This window comes from Pipistrellus hanaki, assembly GCF_964339955.1.
Source record: "Pipistrellus hanaki genome assembly, chromosome: 3".
Classification (NCBI taxonomy): Eukaryota; Metazoa; Chordata; class Mammalia; order Chiroptera; family Vespertilionidae; genus Pipistrellus; species Pipistrellus hanaki.
The window spans coordinates 123,021,152-123,042,112 of record NC_140505.1 but is presented as its reverse complement, the minus strand read 5'-3'; the positions used below and the strand labels follow the sequence as shown (position 1 = coordinate 123,042,112).

The 20,961-nt window shown below is 39.2% G+C and overlaps 1 protein-coding gene across 10 annotated transcripts in view; it reads left to right on the top strand.

Annotated features, from left to right (window-relative positions):
* Positions 1–20,961, top strand: part of NAV3 (neuron navigator 3) — a 774,341-nt gene that overhangs the window by 590,845 nt on the left and 162,535 nt on the right. For all 10 annotated transcript variants that reach the window (XM_084876277.1, XM_084876279.1, XM_084876278.1 and 7 more), the window contains 2 exons: positions 7,937–8,960; positions 20,083–20,198. In XM_084876277.1, the coding sequence (XP_084732403.1) occupies positions 7,937–8,960; positions 20,083–20,198 (1,140 nt within the window). The remainder of the gene's footprint in view (positions 1–7,936; positions 8,961–20,082; positions 20,199–20,961) is intronic.

Sequence of the window (20,961 nt, the reverse complement as noted above, 5' to 3'; positions counted from 1 at the left end):
ATAATGACAGAATTCAGACAGTATTAGCTTTCATATTCTAATTTTAATTGCTATTCCTTTAAGTTCTTAGAAGTTATAACCCTTAAAATTAATAGAATAGGATATTTTTAAAGGATTAACCAAGTTAATCTCTAATGTGCTTCTTAAATGCTTTTAAATATAAATATATTTTCTTCCCTCTTTTTTAAAAAAATATATTTTATTGATTTTTTACAGAGAAGAAAGGAGAGGGATAGAGAGTTAGAAACATCGAGAAGAGAGAGACATCAATCAGCTGCCTCCTGCACACCTCCTACTGGGGATGTGCCCGCAACCACGATACATGCCCTTGACTGGAATCGAACCTGGGACCTTTCAGTCCACAGGCTGACGCTCTATCCACTGAGCCAAACCAGTCTCGGCTTCTTCCTTCTTTTACAAGTCTTAGTTGATGAGTGCTATGAATCTATGAAGAATCTCTTTAATTTATAATAGACTAGAGCAGTGTTTCCCAAACTTCTCTCATGATGAGAATCACCTGGTGGAGTTGTTAAAACACAGATTCCTGAATCCCAACTAAGAAGTGCTAAACTAGAATTTTTGAGAACATATAGGTAAAATTGCATACCTAACTTAGTGCTCTGTATATAACATCTGTCTTAGAGCACTAGTTAAGTATACAATTTTACCTATATGTTCCCAAAAATTTTAGTTTAGCACTTCTTAGTTGGGATTCAGGAATCTGTGTTTTAACAACTCCACCAGGTGATTCTCATCATGAGAGAAGTTTGGGAAACACTGGACTAGAGGCTTGGGGCACGGAATTCATGTACTTTGCGGGGGATGGGCCCCTCAGCCTCGCCTGTGCTTTCTCACAGTCCAGGAGCCCTCGAGGGATGTCTGACTGATGGCTTAGGCCTGCTACCTCCAAGAGTGGACCTAAATCATCATTCAGACATCCTTAACGCTGCCCTGTTGGTCAGACTGTGTCATAGTGACCAGTTGGCCCAATGTTCAGTCGATTTGCATATTAGCCTTTTATTATATAGGATAGTAAAGGTTTATTCACAATTAAAACAATTTCATTTCCCTGTTTTAAAAATACTGTTGAAAGTACAGTAGCTTTTCACATATATGGGATTGTAAAATAGCTTATTTGCAAATTGTGTGACATCTAATGAAAAGAAATCACAGAGAATTATAAACTGCACTTTAAGAGATACATCTCACATTATTTTAATAATAATGTTCATTTCAGCATTTCACTGAATGAATTAAATATCAGTGAACATGGCTATAGATTATCGCTAGAAGAGAAGGTTGAAATATAATAGAAATGCTGTAATAGAAGGCAATATCATTCCACCATTCTGTTGAAATGGGAAATATTTTTTCTCAAAACAAGTCGGGAAATGAAGATAGCATTGTTTCTAGAAAAATCATGTCTTTTGAGAGTCCAAATTTATTCTCTTAGTCACCTGCCATTTAGAAACTAACAATGAATAAGTAGTATGTCCTGACACCAGCATTTATCACTTTGCCCATGTACCTGACAAGAGTACTCTAGACAGATATATGCTTTAAAGAAACATCAAATATCTGTTCACTGGGAATCAGGGAATCAGGGATCCTAAGAAAATGATGCCCTGATTCATGTGGACATACACTTTATGTTCTTGAAGTAAATTATCATAAGAAATCATTCTTGTTTGATAAAATCTGGATACGTATGAAAAAGACTACACAGTTTGGAATTATTTGGAATGTTAATATTCCTAGCTCTATCGGGAATTCATTTTCTAAATGATGATCTATAAACACTTATTATTTGATATTTTGTGAACAGACAGTTGTTTTTCCACGTTGCTAGGAGACATGCCCCAGCACTGGAGGGCATGCTGCCATCTTTTCCTTGTTTCTCCCGTGTGATGTGTACATTGTACCTGTGCATCGACTGAAGATGACCCATCCCATCTTCGCCTGGGTCTTAATGGGTGGAAGTGTTTACTTTCATTTACACAACATACATATAATAGGCTCCATACTAAGAATTTAGCAATATTTGCAATTGAACTTTTGAAAACTACAAGGTTGAATGTGAATGTTGTATTAGCCATGGAATTTTGACTCCTATAAATATAGATCTTAAGTATTATTTTCTAGTTCTTAAGTATTTTCTCCATTTTTCTTTTAGGGGAATGCAAATCCTTTGACATCCCTCCAAACCGCCCCCCGCACCCCCGCACCCCCCAAGATTAACTAATTTAGGAAGTACTTTTTTTAATGTAAATTTTATTTTTAATTGATTTTTAGTGAGAGAGGGAGAGAGATAAACACTGTTGTGAGAGCGATTCACTGATAGGCTGCCTCCTGCACAACCCTTTCTGGGAATCAAGCCTGCAACCCAGGCATGTGCCCTGACTGGAAACTGAACTGGCATTTCAAAACAGGATGACACTCAACCAACAGGCCAGGGCTAAATTTTATTTTTAAATTACAGTTTACATTCCATATTATTATATTTTGTTTTAGTTTCAGGTGTACAGCATAGTAGTTAGACATTCATATATTTTATAAAGTGTTTTCCCTAATATTTCTAGTACTTATCTGTTACCATATACAACTATTAAAACATATTGCCTATTCCCTATTCTGTACTTTACATCCCAATGACTATTTTGTAACTACCAATTTGTAGTTTTTAATCCCTTCACATTTTTTACCCATTTCTCCAACCATTAGACTTTTCTCTGTATCTGTGAATCTCTTTCTGTTTTGTTTGTTCATTTATTTTGTTCTTTAGCAAAATCATATGATATTTGTCTTTCTCTGATTGACGACTTATTTCACTCAGTGCAGTACCCTCTAGGTTCATCCACACTCTTGTAAATGGTAAGTTTCATTCTTTTCTATGGCTGAGTAATATTCCTTTGTATGTATGTACTGCAGTTTTGTTATCCACTCATTTATTGATGGACCCTTGAGTTTCTTCCATAACTTGACTATTATAAGTAATGCTGCAATAAAAATAGGGGTGCATATATTTTTTGGAATTAATGCTTTGGGTTTCTTTAGATATATACCCAGAAGTGGAATCACTGGGACATAAGGCAGTTCCATTTTTTATTATTTGTGGATACTCCTTAGTGTTTTCCCAAATACACCAGTCTTCATTCCCATATACAATGCATGAACCTTCCCTTGTCTCCTCATCCTCGCCAACACTTGTTGTTTGTTGACTTGTGGGTTGTTGCTGTTTTTAATTACTCTGTAATGACTGTGAGATCAATGAACTGTTTTATTTCCTTTTCAAGGAATGCAGATATATTTTATTTATATTCCTTCACTGATTGTTTAATTATGTATTTCACCATGACTTTTATTTTTTAATACTTATATTAGCTTGAAAAATAATGTTTACATGATAATTTCAACTTAATCTTTGGAATTTTCATGAGGCAACATAATTAGGTACATAGTATATCAGGTGCTATGGTTAAATAGACATGGGGGCATATGTTGTTTGCTTAGGTATAAATGCTCATATTGAAGTGTATACATATTATACATGCCTATACAGAAATTGCATACTTTTTTAAAAACTGGCTGGTGAATGGAAGCTTCCCTCAATTTTACAATACTCCACCAAGTGGCGCTCTAACTTTGGGAGTGCTACAAAATAAGCATGTGCCGAATTCTCAGGGTCTCTAGGATCTGTTTTTGCTGAGTCAAAAAATTGATGATGGAGGCATTACACAAGCAATCATTTATGGGAGAGAGTTTGGTGAGGTTAACAAGGGGCCAGCAGGTTACAGTATGTATATATATTTGGATTTGAATGCTACTTATTTTATTTATTTATTTTTTTTTACATTTTAAAATGTTCAAAGTATTTTGGTGTGTATTATGAAATGAGAGTCTAAATTTATTATTTGCCAAACTAATTGCTATGGCCACTATTGATTAATCATTTTCTCTCTTTAACAGTGTTCTGTGATGCTTCAATTGTCCTAAGTTTAGCAGGAGACATATATATCACTGAGTACAATGCTCCTACACAGTGAATCCTTTCAAAAGAATCCTGCTGTTGTCATCCATATTGTTACTTTTTGTTAGCATTTGGGTTAAAAGCTGGTTTGCTTCCATTTGAGTAATACACTATTCAGCGAGGAAGAGGAAATAATGCTGAGTATGTTCCCTGCATCCGTTCTGAGGCTAATAACACTGTTGGCACATCTAGCTAGGCTCTAGAGCAAACTAAAGTTCCACAGAGAAATCTCCTAGATGAGGAGGAAAGGGAGGGAAAATGGGAGATATCTTTAATACTATCAACCAAAAAAATACATATATATTATATATGAATTTCCCATATGCCTGTTGCGGCCCCCATATTTACCTCTATGTATTAATTTTAAAACTAGATTGGCATTTTCCCCAGGTCATCAATGTTATTGTTTTGCAAGATGAGATCATTAAAAATGAATTCTGGGATTTTTAGAATTTAGAAATGTAATGTTTTAGAATTTAGATGTTTTCTAAGAGTGAATTAAAGTATATTCTTGCCCGGCTGGCGTGGCTCAGTGATTAATTGTAGATATATGAACAAGAGGTCACCAGTTAGATTCCTTGTGAGAGCACATATCTGGGTTTCAGACTTTATCCCCAGGAGGTATGCAGGAGGCAAATGATCAATGTTTCTCTCTCATCGATGTTTCTTTCCATTCCCCCTCTCCCTCTCTGCACCTCTCTCAAGTAAATAAAAACTTATAAAAATAAAATCTATTATTATATTAATTCTGAAGGATAGCACAAACAGGATGCCCAAGGATATAGTATATAGGTGTGGGCAAGCAAACAGAGTTTATTCTTATAATATTATTTATTAATCATTATATTGTTCATTTGTATTACAATTATAACCTACTTTGGCCACCCACATATATTTCATCTCTTTATGATGTTCTCCTCATTTATACACTGATCAATGAGGAAGAAAACTACACTTCATAAGTTACCCAGTTAACTTCACTGTTGTGCCCAATATGTGGCCTTCTGGAGAGCTGTCCCAGAAGAATGTCTGGACATCCAACAAACATGGAAAGAAGAGAGAGTCAAAAGCCTCCAAATTTTAGAGTCAGATGAGTTCCAATTTTCTTTTTCTTTTTTCCCCTAAATTTTGCTATCAGTATGAATTGGAACAAGTTGGTTTGTCTTTCTAAGCTTCAGTTTTCTTATTTCTAATAGGAGAAATCATAAGTATAATGCAGATTATTATGGCTTTCAATGAGATACCGCGTATGATGACCTTTAAATCTGATACCATGTGTGAGAGTACTTGGGAAAAAGCAGGCAGTGGATGAATTACATTATTTGTCTGTAGTGGAGTTGGTGATGGGAGATATGGAAATGGGAGAAGAAGGGGAAGGGAAGGAGAGGAAAAGAATGGAAGAAATTTTTTCCTTGAAGGTCAGAGGCAAGAAACAGGGCTGTAGGCACAAATAGGCCCTGAAAATACAAGATAAAATCAATTGCAGGAATGCCTTTACATAGTACATTAGGCATCTGCTCTTTTCCCCATAGCCAGATAATAACTCATTCACAGTCAAAAGCTGAGTTATTAACATTCAGAAATATCTCCGTTTGACCAGCGACTCAATATTGAATATATAGATGGCACAGAGCCTAGAATTTGTGGCCACGCCCACTCTGTAGAAGATATGGACACTGTCGTTTCGGCGGGGGTTGTCCAGAGAGACTCGTTGGGAGGAGTCCGGAGAGACTCGTTATCCATGCCCTCCTGATGCACAGCAGCTTATGGTTTGCCCTCTTAATGAAACTTGAAGCTTCTCGTTGCTGCTGTATAGAAAGACAGGCTGGGGACAGATTTCAGTTGAGCTTAGAGAAGTGTCTTGTACGTGTGCACTCATCTGAGAACAAATTTAGAGCTGTTGCTGTGACCGTGATGGTGGATGTTCTAATTTGTAGTCCCTCCAGTCTCAGTTTTCAGTACAGTGATATTGAAATTCCTCTTCTGTACTTGAGCACTGATCGCAGTCTATCTAGCTAATGTCAGCATATTTCTAAAGCACCTTGACTATTTTTTTCTACCCTCTCCTCTCACTGCCACCAGAGTTTTCAGATATGCCAGGGCTGGAGTCCCCCTGACTTCTTAATCCAGTTGCATAAACATGCATGACACACGTTAAATATGTGGCTAACATGATGAAATAAAGGACATTAGGGAAACCTGAGGGGCTGCTTTTGGTTCTCTGTGATCCCTCACCATAAATTGGCAAACAGCCAGGTGAATGTGGAACTACCAAAGGTTTAGAATATTCAAAGAGTGAAGAAAATTAATACAACACAGCTATGGAACATTTAGCATATATGCTTACCAAGCTTATATCCTCCTGTTGAATCAATCCCTTTAGTATTATGTAGTGATCTTAATTATCTCTTGTGATGGCCTTCATTTTTGAAGTCCATTTTGTCATATATGAATATTGCTATACCAGCTTTTTTATATTTTCATTTGCATGGAAAAATTTTTTTCCATGCCTTTACTCACATCCTGTGTGATTTCTTTGTTCTGGAGTGGGTTTCTTATAGATACCATATATTTGGTTCATGTTTTCATATCCATTTAGCTGTCCTATGTCTTTTTAAAAAATATATTTTATTGATTTTTTGCAGAGAAGAAGAGAGAGGGATAGAGAGTTAGAAACATTGATGAGAGAGAATCATCGACCAGCTGCCTCTTGCACACCCCCTACTGGGATGTGCCCACAACCAAGGTACATGCCCTTGACCAGAATTGAACCTGGGACCTTTCAGTCTGCAGGTCGACGCTCTATCCACTGAGCCCAACTGATTTTGGCTATCCTATGTTTTTTGAATCGAGCATTTAGTCCATTTACAGTTAAGGTTATTATTGATAGACTAGTGGCCCAGTGCATGAATGCATGCACCAGTGGGATCCCTCGGCCTGGCCTGCAGGATCAGGCTGAAACTGGCTCCCTGACATCCCCCAAAGGGTCCCGTATTGTGAGAGGGCACAGTCTAGGCCAAGGGACCCCACTTGTGCATGATTGGGGCTGGGGAGAGATGTGGGAGATTGGCCAGTTGGAGAGGGACCACAGGAGAACTCCAAGGCATGTCCAGCCAATCTCATTCAATCCCGATCGTCTGGACCCCAGCAGCAAGCTAACCTACCAGTTGGAGAATTTGCCCCCTGGTGGACAGTGCCCATCATAGCAACTGGTTGACCAGTCAACTGTCTTCCCCATGGTGGTCAATGCATGACATAGTGAATGGTTGAGCAGCCTTAGCATATCATTAGCATATTGTGCTTTGGTTAAACAATCAACTGGACACTTAGCATATTAGGCTTTTATTATATAGGATATATATATATATATATATATATATATATATATATATATATATTTTAGTAGATTATTTGACACATATAAGATTATTTGACCCTTTTAAAGGATTTTTAAACAAATAAAAATGAACAATATTAACAAAAAACTAAATCATGATTCATAAGGATATTTAATCAGATAATGAAAAGGTAGGCTACCTATAGGTTTAAGCAATTTCTCAATATTCACTATATGGCATATTTTTATAAGGCTAAATGGAATACCAGTTTACTGTTATGATCTACATCCATAATTTTAAAAAACAACAACAAAATGCAGAATTACTTAGGAGGAGGGATAGTGATTTATTCATCTTTAGATATTTCTGCCTAGCAAAGTTCATTTGGGTCAGAATAGTTTTAGAAGGCAAAATAAAGCAAAACAACCACATCACAAAAGTGCCTGATGCCACAGGGCATGTCTGCCTCAGTTCACAGAAGAAATACTTCTATGCATCTGCAGTTAGGATTACTCAGTATCAGTGGCCAAATCTAATCAGCCTTTTCTGTGCTTCTTCTCTTGATGCCCAGATCCCTCCAAAGGACCTCAGCCACCTTCAGGTATCAATGGGAACATGCAGCCCCCCACCACTGCTGGGCAGCCCCCTGCCTCCGCCATCCCTTCTCCGAGTGCCAAGCCCTGGCGCAGCAAGTCCATGAATGTCAAGCACAGTGCCACCTCTACCATGCTGACAGTAAAGCAGCCGAGCCCAGCCACCTCTCCCACACCATCTACGGACAGACTGAAGCCCCCTGGCTCTGAAGGGGTCAAAACAGCTCCCTCGGGACAAAAATCCATGCTTGAAAAATTCAAGCTGGTCAATGCCAGGACTGCGTTACGCCCCCCGCAGGCTCCCAGTTCAGGACCCAGTGATGGTGGGAAGGATGACGATGTCTTTTCTGAATCTGGTGAGATGGAAGGTTTCAACAGTGGTCTGAATAGCGGTGGCTCCACCAATAGCAGCCCCAAAGCGTCCCCTAAGTTAGCCCCTCCAAAAGCTGGCAGCAAAAATCTCAGCAATAAGAAGTCTTTGCTACAGCCAAAGGAAAAGGAGGACAAGAACAGGGACAAAAATAAAGTTTGCACCGAAAAAACAGTCAAGGAGGAGAAGGATCAGGTGACGGAGACGGCCCCGAAAAAGACTTCTAAAATTGCAAGTTTGATCCCAAAGGGCAGCAAGGCGACTGCCACCAAGAAGGAAAGCCTAATCCCATCCTCCAGTGGGATTCCCAAACCGGGCTCTAAGGTGCCGACAGCCAAACAGACCATTTCACCAGGCAGCACAGCCAACAAGGAGTCTGAAAAATTCAGGACTACCAAGGGAAGCCCTTCCCAGTCCTTACCTAAGCCCGTAATCTCCGAGAAAGCAAGCACATCCAATTGCCCTGCTCCGCTGGAAGGAAGGGAGGCCGGCCACGCTTCTCCCTCTGGTTCCTGTGTTGGGTCAGGGGCACTGGGCAGTGGGCAGACCACGGGAAATGGTGCTGTCCAGCTCCCTCAGCAGCAGCAGCACAGCCACCCGAACATGGCCACGGTGGCTCCATTCATTTACAGGTAAGCTGGCCTGCATGCAGCCACAGCTGGGAGCATTTGCAGGTCTGTGCTCTCGGTGTAATAAGAAAGGTTCCTGGAGTCATGTCTTACATAGTCGTTCTGGAACAGCGTTTCATTCTGAGGCTAGAGACCCAGAATTTAATTTTTAAAGAGAAAACCTTCACTATGATTTAGTGTTCCCTTGCCTTCCCCCCTCGTCCAGAACTTGAGGTCTTCAACCAATTTGTTGTCAGAAGCAAACTAGAGGCCAGGTACATGACTTTCTCTATTGCTATTACTGCTATTACCACAGCTTATTTTTATTATTAGTCTTGTAAAACATTTCTAAGTTTCGTGGAGTTTACAGATATTTTTGTTTTCGCTGTAAGAGAGTATACCTTAAAGGGGCAGGCTCTGGAATCAGACAAAGGTAGATTGAGTGCCCAGCCTTTGCAACTGACCAGCTGTATGACTTTGGACAGTTACTTAAATCTGTCCCTTTCTTCAGCTGTCAAGTAGGAACAATAGAATCTACCTCATAGGGTTGGGGAAAATAACAAGGGAAAATGCATATAAAATGTTTCCTATATATCTTGGCACATCAGTATATGTTCTCTATAAAGCATTGTTTTCCCAACATAGAATTTATATTAATTTCCCACACCTAGGCATGACTTTCTAGGCAAAGAATAATGGCTTATATTCAGGGTATTTCCCAAAAAATATATACATACTTTAACAGCTGATAGCTCAATTTTGAAAATGAAATATATTTTAATAAACACTGCCTCTATAATGATTCAAAGTGTATAAATACATTTTTGGAGATACCTTATATTTAATATACTTATACTTTATTTTTAAATTTGTTTTGCATTCTATTTATTTTATTGTGTATGTATTAAATTTATATCATATGTTATATTTTAAAATACGTGTTCTACTATCCAGTTATAAAAATAGCACATTTGCCTATTGCTCCGAGGTTTGTTTTAATCGATTAGAAATATGTCAGTCACTGATGTATTTCTATTTTTATTGCCTGTCCATTCAGAGGTTCAGAGAGGAAAGAGCCTTGGGAGGAATGATGTCAGCCCTTTTATCTGGCAGGCAGTTCAGTAGCAGGAAAGAAATTATCTGAACAGGAAGTAGCATCTGTTACAATTTAGACAGGGTCATGGTTATAAAGTTTATAGTTTATTAAATTTATTAAATGTATGGGTTTTTAAGTAAAGCAAATAATTACAGGCAGACCTCATTTCTCAAACATCTCCCATCTGGAGCCATTCTGTTTTTCACCAAGTTGTTCACAGAAAAAACATTTCAGTTGGTTGTTGAACCAAAAGTCTCTCAGGCAACAAACAAAGGAGAAATACTTTTGTTGATGTGAAATGGACAATTAGCACAATTTTAAAACATAAAGAGGCCATCCAGAGTGCTAATTTTGCTGAGGGTGTGAAAAAAGCGATGATCCCAGGCAGTTGAAGAGGTAGAAAATCTGTTGTTGATTTGGAAAAAGGAAAAGCAGTTAGCCAGTGCCTGCATTTTGGAGGCAGTGATATATGAACAAGCGAAGATGCTGCATACTAACTTCCTGAATGAAACCACTGGAACAAGTGCTGAAAGTGATTCCCTTAAAGCCAGTAGGGGGTTGCTCAAATAATTCAGGAAAATAAGTATCTATTTATAGGTTAAACAGTACATTAGACATGTACTGTATATAATAAAGTTTAAAACAGAGAATTATGTGGGAGTCTGAAACAGATTAATTCAATTTACCTTATTTCTAATGGAAAAAAATGATTCTGTTTTCAAACAAATTGCTTCTCAAGCATGCTTCCAGAACTAATTAAGTTGGAGAACCAAGGTTCCACTGTGTAATGATTTATTTCCCCTTAAAAATAAAATATGTCATTTGGATTACATAGCCCCTGATATCCTTTCAACTCTGCTCCAACACCATTAAAATACTTTCTTGCAAATTCCCTGACAGATTTTGGAATTGAAAATAATTTGATGAATAATAATAATTTACTGTTTTATAATGGCACTAGAGGCTCAGTGCACAGATTCACCCTCTTGCAATCTGGGACTCCTCCGGGGATGTTGGATTGCAGGTTTCAGCCTGATCCCTGCAGGCCAGGCTGAGGGACCCCACTGGTGCATGAATCTGTGCACTGAGCCTCTAATATGCATATAAGATCTTTGGTTAATCTCTTCCCACCCTCCCCTCTCCCCTTTCCCCCCTTCCCTTTGAGATTCATCAGTCTGTCCCATGTTTCCATGCCTGTTCATTGAGCATCTGCCTCTTGGTGGTCAGGACACATCATAGCTACGGTTGAATGGTCGAACAGTCCTTTGGTTGCTTAGGCTTTTATATATAGACTAGAGGCCTGGTGCAAGAAATTTGTGCAAAGATGTGTGTGTCCCTCAGCCCATCCTGCACCCTCTCTAATCTGGGAGCCCTCGGGGGATCAGGCCTAAACAGGCAGCCAGACATCCCTCTTACAATCCGGGACTGCTGGCTCCTAACCACTTATGTTTCTGCCTGCCTGATTGCCCTTACTGCTTCTTCCTGCCAGCCTGATCACCCCCTAGCTGCTCCCCTGCCAGCCTGATTGGTGCCTATCTACTCCCCTGCCAGCTGCCCTCTCCTGCCAGATCACCCCCAACTGCCCTCTCCTGCCAGCCTGGTTGCCCCTCACTATCCTCCCCTGCCAGCCTGATCACCCACAACTGCCCTCCACAGCTGGCCATCTTATGGTGGCCATCTTATGATGATGTGGGGGTGGCCATCTTGTGATGATATGAGGGCCTGAGGCTTTTATTAGTGTAGATTCTCACTGAGTGCTTACTTAATGTAAGTCTCTGTTACACAATTTTTGTGCATTTTATGAGCATTTGCGTATTTAGACTATCAGAAACCACGAGAACAAATGATATTCCCACTTTCTAGAGATGAAGAAACAGATTTCAAGTCAGATTAGTGATAGTCTCTTAAAGTCACAGGACTACTAGGAGTTTACCTTTGAACCCAAATCTGCTTTGAGTCTACAGCATGCACTCCTTTGCTTATCAGTTCTTTTTGCATTATAAAAATAAGAGGTATTATTATGGGGAAAATTCTGGCTGGGAAAATGTCAATGGTAGATTTTTAAAATTATATGTAATACCTTAATCAATAAACACAGAGGAAAACAAATAAACAAAATTCATTTATAACGGGAAATACATAACACCCATAAGTAGTATATATGTTTTTTAAGCATATATACGGTTATATATAGATTTTATTATTGACAGTATTATATATGTCCCCTATTTCCCCCATTTTTCCCTTCTCCACCCAGCTCCCACCCCTCCCAGGCATATATTTTTAAAAATAAATAACCTTTATAAAATGAAAAGCTTGATGGCTAATGCAGATTTTTCCCCCCCTTTTCTCAGCCAACTTCTAGGTGACGCTAGGTCATTAATTTTTCTTTCTCGGACTCTAATATACTCCTTATAACATATTCTTGCAAATTGAATGTTCAGAATCCTAAAAATATAATGCTGGGTTCTTTTTAGTCCTACTTCCTCTGCAATGCAAGGATATTCTATATTAAGTTTTTATAACTCATTTATCACTAAAATGTGGTAAAAGTAGTTTTGAATTTGGTATATCTTTATCCATTTAATGAGTAGATATAACTAAGGTCAAAAGTGAGAATTTTCATTGAATTAAAAGTTACTTTCTTAAAATTCTCACCTTTGATTCTTTCTTAAAAATGTATCTCATATCAGCATTTCTTTGTCTTTCCACCTCCCTTTGTTATGCCCAGACTTCGTGATCCCCAAGCCAAGGACCACCAGGGAGCTGAGTCCCATGCAATAAACAAAAGAGCCTTTTCCATGCTAGCATGGACTCTGCCCCACTCACGCCGGCAGCATGGTGGAAGAGAGAGCGAATTTCGCCCAGTCCAGGGGTTTTACTCCGGTCGGTGGTGATGTCATTGCCTCGGCTAACCCTGATTGGTTGGGTGAGGGCTAGGGATAACTCCACCCTGCCCTGCAGTGGAGTCAGGAGCTCATCCTCGCCCTGCCCTTTCACCTTTCCTGGTCCAAGATTGTCACTACCAATGCTCACCTAGTTTCCAACTTCCCCTTATATATCTTTCTAATATCATTCTTTATACTTAAAGGTATTACTTGTAGATTTCATTTTCAATAGAGACCACCTATTGGATGTCTACACCTCATAAAATATGAAACTCGAATGTGTTACAAAGACCTACAAAGCACTGCATTATCTGGCCCTCTCAGTATGAATGTGTCTCTCTGTGTGTGAATATGTGTATGAAGCATGATGAGGAAAGTACTATGTCTTCAATCTGTAAGATGGATTATTACTGGGAGAGATCAAGGTAGTAGAAGCCACACTAAATGGCTAGATAAAGAAGAAAGGTACTGACTTTGGAGGTTTCTTTCTTAAAAGAGTTGAATTAAAGGTCCCAATTATAGGAAGTAAATAAAGAGGAAGAAGAACATAGTTAAAATGGAAAAAAAAAAAAAAGCCTACTTTTAACTGTTCTTCCTATTTCTTGGTGTCTACCCTTTATATTGTATTTTTCAACTTTGTTTTTCTTACCTGCAGTTCAAAAATTATCCGACATCCTTCAGACCTTCCACAAAATACCTACCTTATTTTCACGAGTCATTTTTCTTCCGTTGCTTTTTGTTCATTACTTTAGAGCTACATTATTTGTGCTTTCAAAGACATGTGAAGTAACATAGTGAATTAGTTAAATTAAGAAAAAAAGAGACCAGTACATTTTCCCTCAGTCTTTTTAGCAGCTCCTAACAAAATTCCAAAATAGCCATGAAGATTGATAACTCAACTATTTTTAGCTCTACATTCTTTGTCTTTATTTTCTGATCATTTGTAGTAAATGCCAAGAAAACAATGCACTGGGCAATGTCAAAAGGAGCAGAATCAGGGGTGTAATTTGTAAAAGAAAAGAGAAACCCAATCCTTAGGTAAGGCAAGGCAATGTTATGCAGAGAAGAAAATCATCTTGCTTTTAAAATGTACTAATTCAACATAAGCAGAGACCCTTTATACAGACTTGATTTGTAAATTTAGATCAAGAAAGTCTGAATTTATATGTGTGTGTTGTTTTAAATACACTGAGTGACCATATTATTTATGATCTCTGAACGCATAGTAATCTGGCCACTCTGTGTGTGTGTGTGTGTGTGTGTGTGTGTGTGTGTGTGTATAAGAGGCCTGGTGCATGAATTTGTGCAAGGTGGGGTCTGGCCAGCCTGGTCAGGGGGAGGGGACATGGGTGGTTGCCTGGCCTGACTGCTGGTTGAACTCCTGGTCAAGGGGACAGTTTGCATATTAGCCTTTTATTATATAGGATATATAATTAGTAGCCAGATTATTATGCGTTCAGAGATCATAATAATCTGGCCACTCAGTGTATACGATGTTTCTTATATTACAGCTTCATGGGTTCTCAGAAGAGGTTTTTGTTGTAACAAGTTTTTGTGAGATTTCAGATTTGCCTGAAAGTGACAATGAGAAATTAACAATTATACTTTCTTCTAAAAGACAAATAATAAAAAATATTAGATTTAAAAATACCTATGGGGCTTGAAATTTGGCTTATTTATAGAACCAATAGATTGAGTAGGAGGATCTGTAGAGCATATAACCATGCCGAGAGAGCTTTTATAAACCCTGCAGCTACTGTTGCAGATTATGCTGCAATTGTGGTTTTATGGGAGCTGGCATAATTGGTCATCAGCACAAAAAGCTTATTGAAGGCTTGCTTTAGGAGCTTAAATTTGCTAGGTTGGATATATATCTGTGCATCAGACAGCAGTTTAAACGCCTTCGCACAGCAATATTTTTTAGGATGGACAACAGAGACGTGTCTAGGAGAGGGCCTGTTGTGTAGCACTGCTGGGAGTTGGCAGTCTCTCAGCAGGGAACTTCATTAAGGAAGCTTCTGCACTTGGCTTTCGAGGTTCACCGCCAGATTGCCTAATCATGCCATTGCTGTTTCTTCTTTCTGCATTTTGCTTTTTCTTGGGAAAAAATTTTTTAACTTACAGGAATTTTGCAAGAATAGTACAAAGAACTCCCATATACACTTAACTCCTTGCAACCAGTTGCCATGTCTTCGTAATATCCCTCATTCTGGAATGGTTCTTCAGTAGTTTCTTGACTTTCATGACATTGATATGCTGAGGGCAGGCATTTGCTAGAATGTTTCTTAGTTTGGGTTTATTTGATAGTTCCTCATGATTAGACCCATCTCTACTAATAAAAGAGTAATATGCTAATTAGACTGGGAAACCTTCCAGACATCCTTTCAGACAAAGCCATGGTGGTGGGCTGAGGCAGAGGGGTTAGGGGTGATCAGGCTGGCAGGGGAGGCAATTGGGGCAACCATGATGGCAGGGGAGGCATTTGGGGGTAAGCAGGTGGTGGTGGCGGGGGGTGCAATAGGAGGTGAGCAGGTTGGCGGGGGCGGGGGAGCAGTTGGGTACAAGCAGGCTGGTAGCGGGGAGGGGATTGGGGCAATCAAGCCAGCAGGGGGAGTGGTTAGGGGACAATCAGACCCACAGGCAAAGTGATTAGGGGCCATCAGGCAAGCAGGCAAGTGAGTGGTTAGGAGCCAGCAGTCCCGGATTGCAAGAGGCATGTCCAACTGCCGGTTTAGGCCGGATCCCATAGGGTTAGGGATCTGGCCTAACCCGGCAGTTGGACATTGCCCGAGGAGTCCAGGATTGGAGAGGGTGCAAGCTGTGCTGAGGGACACCCTCCCTCCGGTGCACAAATTATGTGCTTCGGGCTACTATTTGATTTGTTAGGACTGTCACAGAAATAACTCAGTGTTTTTTCTATTAGGTTTCATACAGTATTGATACTTTCTATTTTAGTAATATCAAATTGATCACTTGATTAAGAGAATGTCTGACATGGTTTTCTATTTTAGAGTTATTTTGCCCCATTTTTATTTACTAAGTATTTTGAGACTGCATATAAAAATTCTATAACTTAATCTACTTTTACCTTTAAATTTTAGCATCCACTGAGGTTTCTTGCCTGAATTAATAATTTACTCCAGTGGTTGACAAATGATTTTTAATAAGATTATTTCTTTCATATTTAGGCCCTAGCATCTACTTTAAGAAAGAGATTTCTCTTTTCATCTCTCTCTCTTTAAATTGTGTGGACTAATGGATTACTATGTTGGGGCAAAAGGGTAGGGAAAAAATAGGTTTACAGTTATTCATATTGTAAATAATACAATAATTAATCACTAATAACACAAGAATAAACTCTGTGTTTTATGCACTCACAATTGTAACCTCCATTTGCCCCATTCTCTATTTAATGGAACATAGTTTACTGATAATACTATTTGTTTTGGTACTTAAATTTTCTCGATTTGGCCACTGGAAGCCCCTACAAGCTGAATTCTTTTCCATTATTTTTTGAGAACACCCCTCCCCCCCCCTTTTTTTTTTTGGCTGCAGGTGTTCTTAGTTGATCTTATACCCTCACTTTTGTGGCTTCAGCTTTTATCTAAGAAACCCTGATTTGTTTTTGTGCAGAAAACAAGATCTCGCTGCTCCTCACTTTTTCTAAATGGATAAATAATATGTTCACACACACACACACACACACACACACACACTTCTTTAAAATCATTACTAGAGTCACAGTGCACAAATGTGTTCACCAGTGGGGTTCCTCAGCCTGACCTGCAGAATTGGGCCGAAACCACTTCTCAGATTGCGAGAGGGGTCCCAGATTGTGAGAGGGCACCAGCCAGGCTGAAGGACTCCACTGATGCACAATTGGGGCTAGGAAGGGATGCGGGAAGTTGGCCAGCCTAGGAGGGACCACGGAAGGATTCCAGGGCATGTCCAGCCCATCTCATTCAGTCCCCATCAGCTGAACCCCAGTAGCAAGCTAATCTACCTGTTGGAGCATCTGCCCCCTGGTGATCAGTGCACGTCATAGTGACTGGTCTTCTAGTCCACTGTCATCCCCCTTGTGGTCAGTGCACATCATAGCCAGTGGTTGAGTGGACTTAGCATATAGTTACACTTTGATTGGTTGACCAGATGACCGGACACTTAGCATATTAGGCTTTTATATATTATATAGAATTTATCTCATTATCTATTACTATCTATAACAATAAAATAATAATATGCTGATTACTCTGGACAGCCGAATGATTTTCTGGACGACCTTTCAGACAAAGCCAGGGCTGTGAGGGCCGAGGCAGCTGCCATGGCTGTGAGGGCTGAGCCCCTTGCATGAATTTTGTGCATTGGGCTTCTAGTATATAAATATTATATCTGGCCTGGGCCCTCACTGTCATCTATCTGCCATCCACCAGGAAGGAGAGAAGAAAGCATACCTGTTGATGGTTCTAGAAAGATATTTGCTTTTCATTTCATTTTGTTAGGTTTGTGAAGCAGGAGCTATAATCCCATTCATTAATACTGTTGACTCAAACTAGTTCTATTGTACCAACATTTATGAATATAATCATATCAAGATGAATCCACAGGGAGATTTAAAAAAAAATATAAATCAATATATGAATCCATATATATAAAATTTGAAGATTGATCATATCTGGGATTTATTGCTGAGTTCCTTTAAATGGCACAATAATTAATAGCTTCTTTCTCTTACCAGTAAAACTTGTTATAAAGATTAAAATTTAGTATAGACTAGCGGATATTGTTACATTCAAATATTGTCTATTATTAACTTCATGACTGAGCTAACTCTCAGCTAAGGGAGCCTGGAATGTAATAAAATACTCAGTGTCCAGAGGCATTTGGATGGTGTTCAACTGTAGGGTAGTGGTTAACAGAATAGTATTTATACATTTAAGTATAGCTTATGTATCTACCAGCTTCTTATGTAGGGCAAAACATTAAACTTCTAGAGGCCTTAATTTATCCATGGCACACATATTGCAAGTATGTTAATACCTTCTGGCTATTGTAACAAAAATGCTATATCCTGATTGGCTTAAACAACAAACATTTATTTCTCACTTTCTGGAGGCTGGGGAAGTCCAAGATAAAGTGCTGGCAAGTTTGGTGTCTGGTGAAGGCCTTGCTTCCTGGCTCACCATGACGTCCTTCTCACCTGGCAGAAGGACAGGGCAGCTCTCTGATTGCGTGTTTTATAAGGGAACTAATTTCATTCCTCAGGGCTCCACTCGCATGACCTAAGCACACCCCAAAGGCTGCACCTCCAAATACCATTACATTGAGGATTAGGTCTCAGCATATGATTTTTTTTGCGGGGAGAGGGGTCATTTAACCATAGCAGCAGGATGGTTGTGAAGTTTGAGTGACATGCCATAAGTAAAACACTAGGCATAGTACTTGGCACTTAGTAAATACACATAAACAGGGAACAGCTTTTGTGTTAATCATTGGTGAACTCTAGACTTTTAACCACTACAACTCAGTAATAGACACTAGTCCAAAGGGCCTGGCTTACTAGAACTCTAAATTAAATGGAATTGTCGCAATGCTGCCTCTTATGGTTTCAATAGGTACTCGTAACATGCTGACAATCTTGTAAATGTGCAATAAGGTAGTGTGTGCATGCCTGTATCTGCTGAATATGTTGAAGGACCATCATGATGCTCATTTTTTTCTCTCTAGCAAATATGAGGGAATTACAATGTCAGCTTCTGTGAGAACAGTGAATGATTCCACTGCAATATGTCAAAATGCACCTTATAATTAGAGAATACTGTTGATTCTGAAGTCTTTATAAATTGTTTCATTAATCCCCACACCTTTTATCTTACTGGAATGAAGCATCTCCCCAAACAGAGGACCTGCTGTGAGTGTTCAAATACCAACAGAACCTCTTTGAGCGTCTGTATAAATTTTACATCCCAGTTAGCAATGAGTGTCCCTCTAGACATGGGAGTGAATACCTGATTCCAAATAATGAGGTAGAAATCCTGATGAAATGGCTAACTTGTGACATATGTAGAGCTGAGATCAGGGCCCATTTAGATGTGTATACAAATCAAAGATGACTCCTAAGTCCTTTTTGTAATTATCTACCTTTTCCATGTTCTTTGTCACTAATGTTGGTAACTCATATAGGGAATATCATGGAAAATATGCTAAAGAACTTAAAAACAAGTTAAGTCAGATTGTATCTTGTGACTTAAACCAAAATCACATTTAAGGGTGAATCAGTCAGAACTATGCACTGCCACTTTAAAAATAAAACAAAACAATGGCTTCTAAGACATGACTGAGCTGTCAGAAGCATGAATCCTTTTTTATAAAGGAGCTTCTCAGGGAGGGGTCGTGCGGCTCAGCCAATGGAATTTCATCCTAGGTCTCATATACAGAGGAAGATAGCCACAGTCAGCTCCTGAGGAATATTTTTTAGGATTTTTTTTTTCAAAGCAAAAACTCCAAAATACATTCTGAATACTCTTTTGCTCCATGCAGATTTTCCTAGAAGGAGATACTGTGAATGTTTATGACCAGCGTGGCCACAAGCATTCAGGCTCCTGTGACAGCCGTGGGTCTTGTTCTGATAAGAACTGTTGGCACTGGGCTTAGACAGCCACATCTCAGGGAACTACTTAATGTGACTCAGCTTCTGCAAGATCAGTCTGCGAATACTGAGCCTGCATGACTCTAAGCCAAGCCTGGCTCACAGCCAGTGCACCAAGGCACCATGACTCCAGGCTTCCTGGCAGGCAGCCAGTAAGCTTTCCCTGGGGTCTCTAATCTCATTACATACTCTCCATTTAAACTTACTCAGCGAGTAATAAAAATCCTAGAAAACTTCAGAGGACTTTCCCCCCTTCCTGTATAGACAGAGGGCTGAGGAGGTACAGAGGCCCATGGAAACCAGCCCAGGTAGAATAGAATACAGTAGACTTCAGAACTGAGTAGGGAGGGGCAGGGGAATTCTCAGTCATAAAGAATTGGAATGCCTGAGTCATAAAGAAATGCTTATTTACCTTGATAGGAAACTTTTGTATGTCTACTTCTTATAATAAAGAACCTGAATGTGTCACTGGTAACAGCAGTTGCTATTTGTTTCTGTCTTCTTGGTTAATTCCAGAGCACATTCAGAAAATGAAGGCACTTCTTTATCATCTGCTGACTCCTGTACCAGCCCTACGAAGATGGATTTATCCTATAGCAAGACTGCTAAGCAGTGCCTAGAGGAGATATCTGGTAAGTAACCTGATTGATGGGTGGGTCAAGCCTCAGAATTTTTGTAATCTCTCCATAAGTCTTTTATTAAATCACATTTGTGCTATCTTATTCCTCTTGAATGTAAATGGATTATGTACATCTCAACATCTCATACTTCACAGATTCTTAGGGATTTGGTTGTTCTGTTTAGAGGGATCTCTCTGTTAAGATTCCTATAGAGAACAGTAGTGCTTTCAGAGCCTGGTATTTTAAGTAATTGTTGCCTTGGGTCAAAGTGAAAATAATAAGTGAAAACCTAGAGAATGTTCTCTTGTTAATAAGGCAGCCCTTGAATATATTTAGAGTTTTTAAAAATATTGAGGATCATGTGTCAGTGTTCATTTTTTATCACCAATACAACCTGTACTATCTTCAGTTTTGTACTGTTGAGAACACTGCAAATGTGTGTTCTTTAAAAAAAAAAAAAATCTAATTACAGGGAATATTTTAAAATATATAGATGATGTAAGAAAACAAATACATATACATACCCTAAACACAGTTTGTCAAATACTTAAATGTATAAAACAAAATTCTCAACTTTAGTCTAATGCTTTTCCTAGGATCCATAAGCCTAAGCATATATGGAAGGCCTTTGGTGTAATTTTATTACATACTAGAGGCCTGGTGCATGAAAATTGATGCACTAGAGGGGAGGTTACCTCAGCCTGGCCTGCCCCCTCTCACAGTCCGGAGCCCTCGGGGGCAGGAGGCAAACTGGCAATCACCTCTGCTGCTGCCA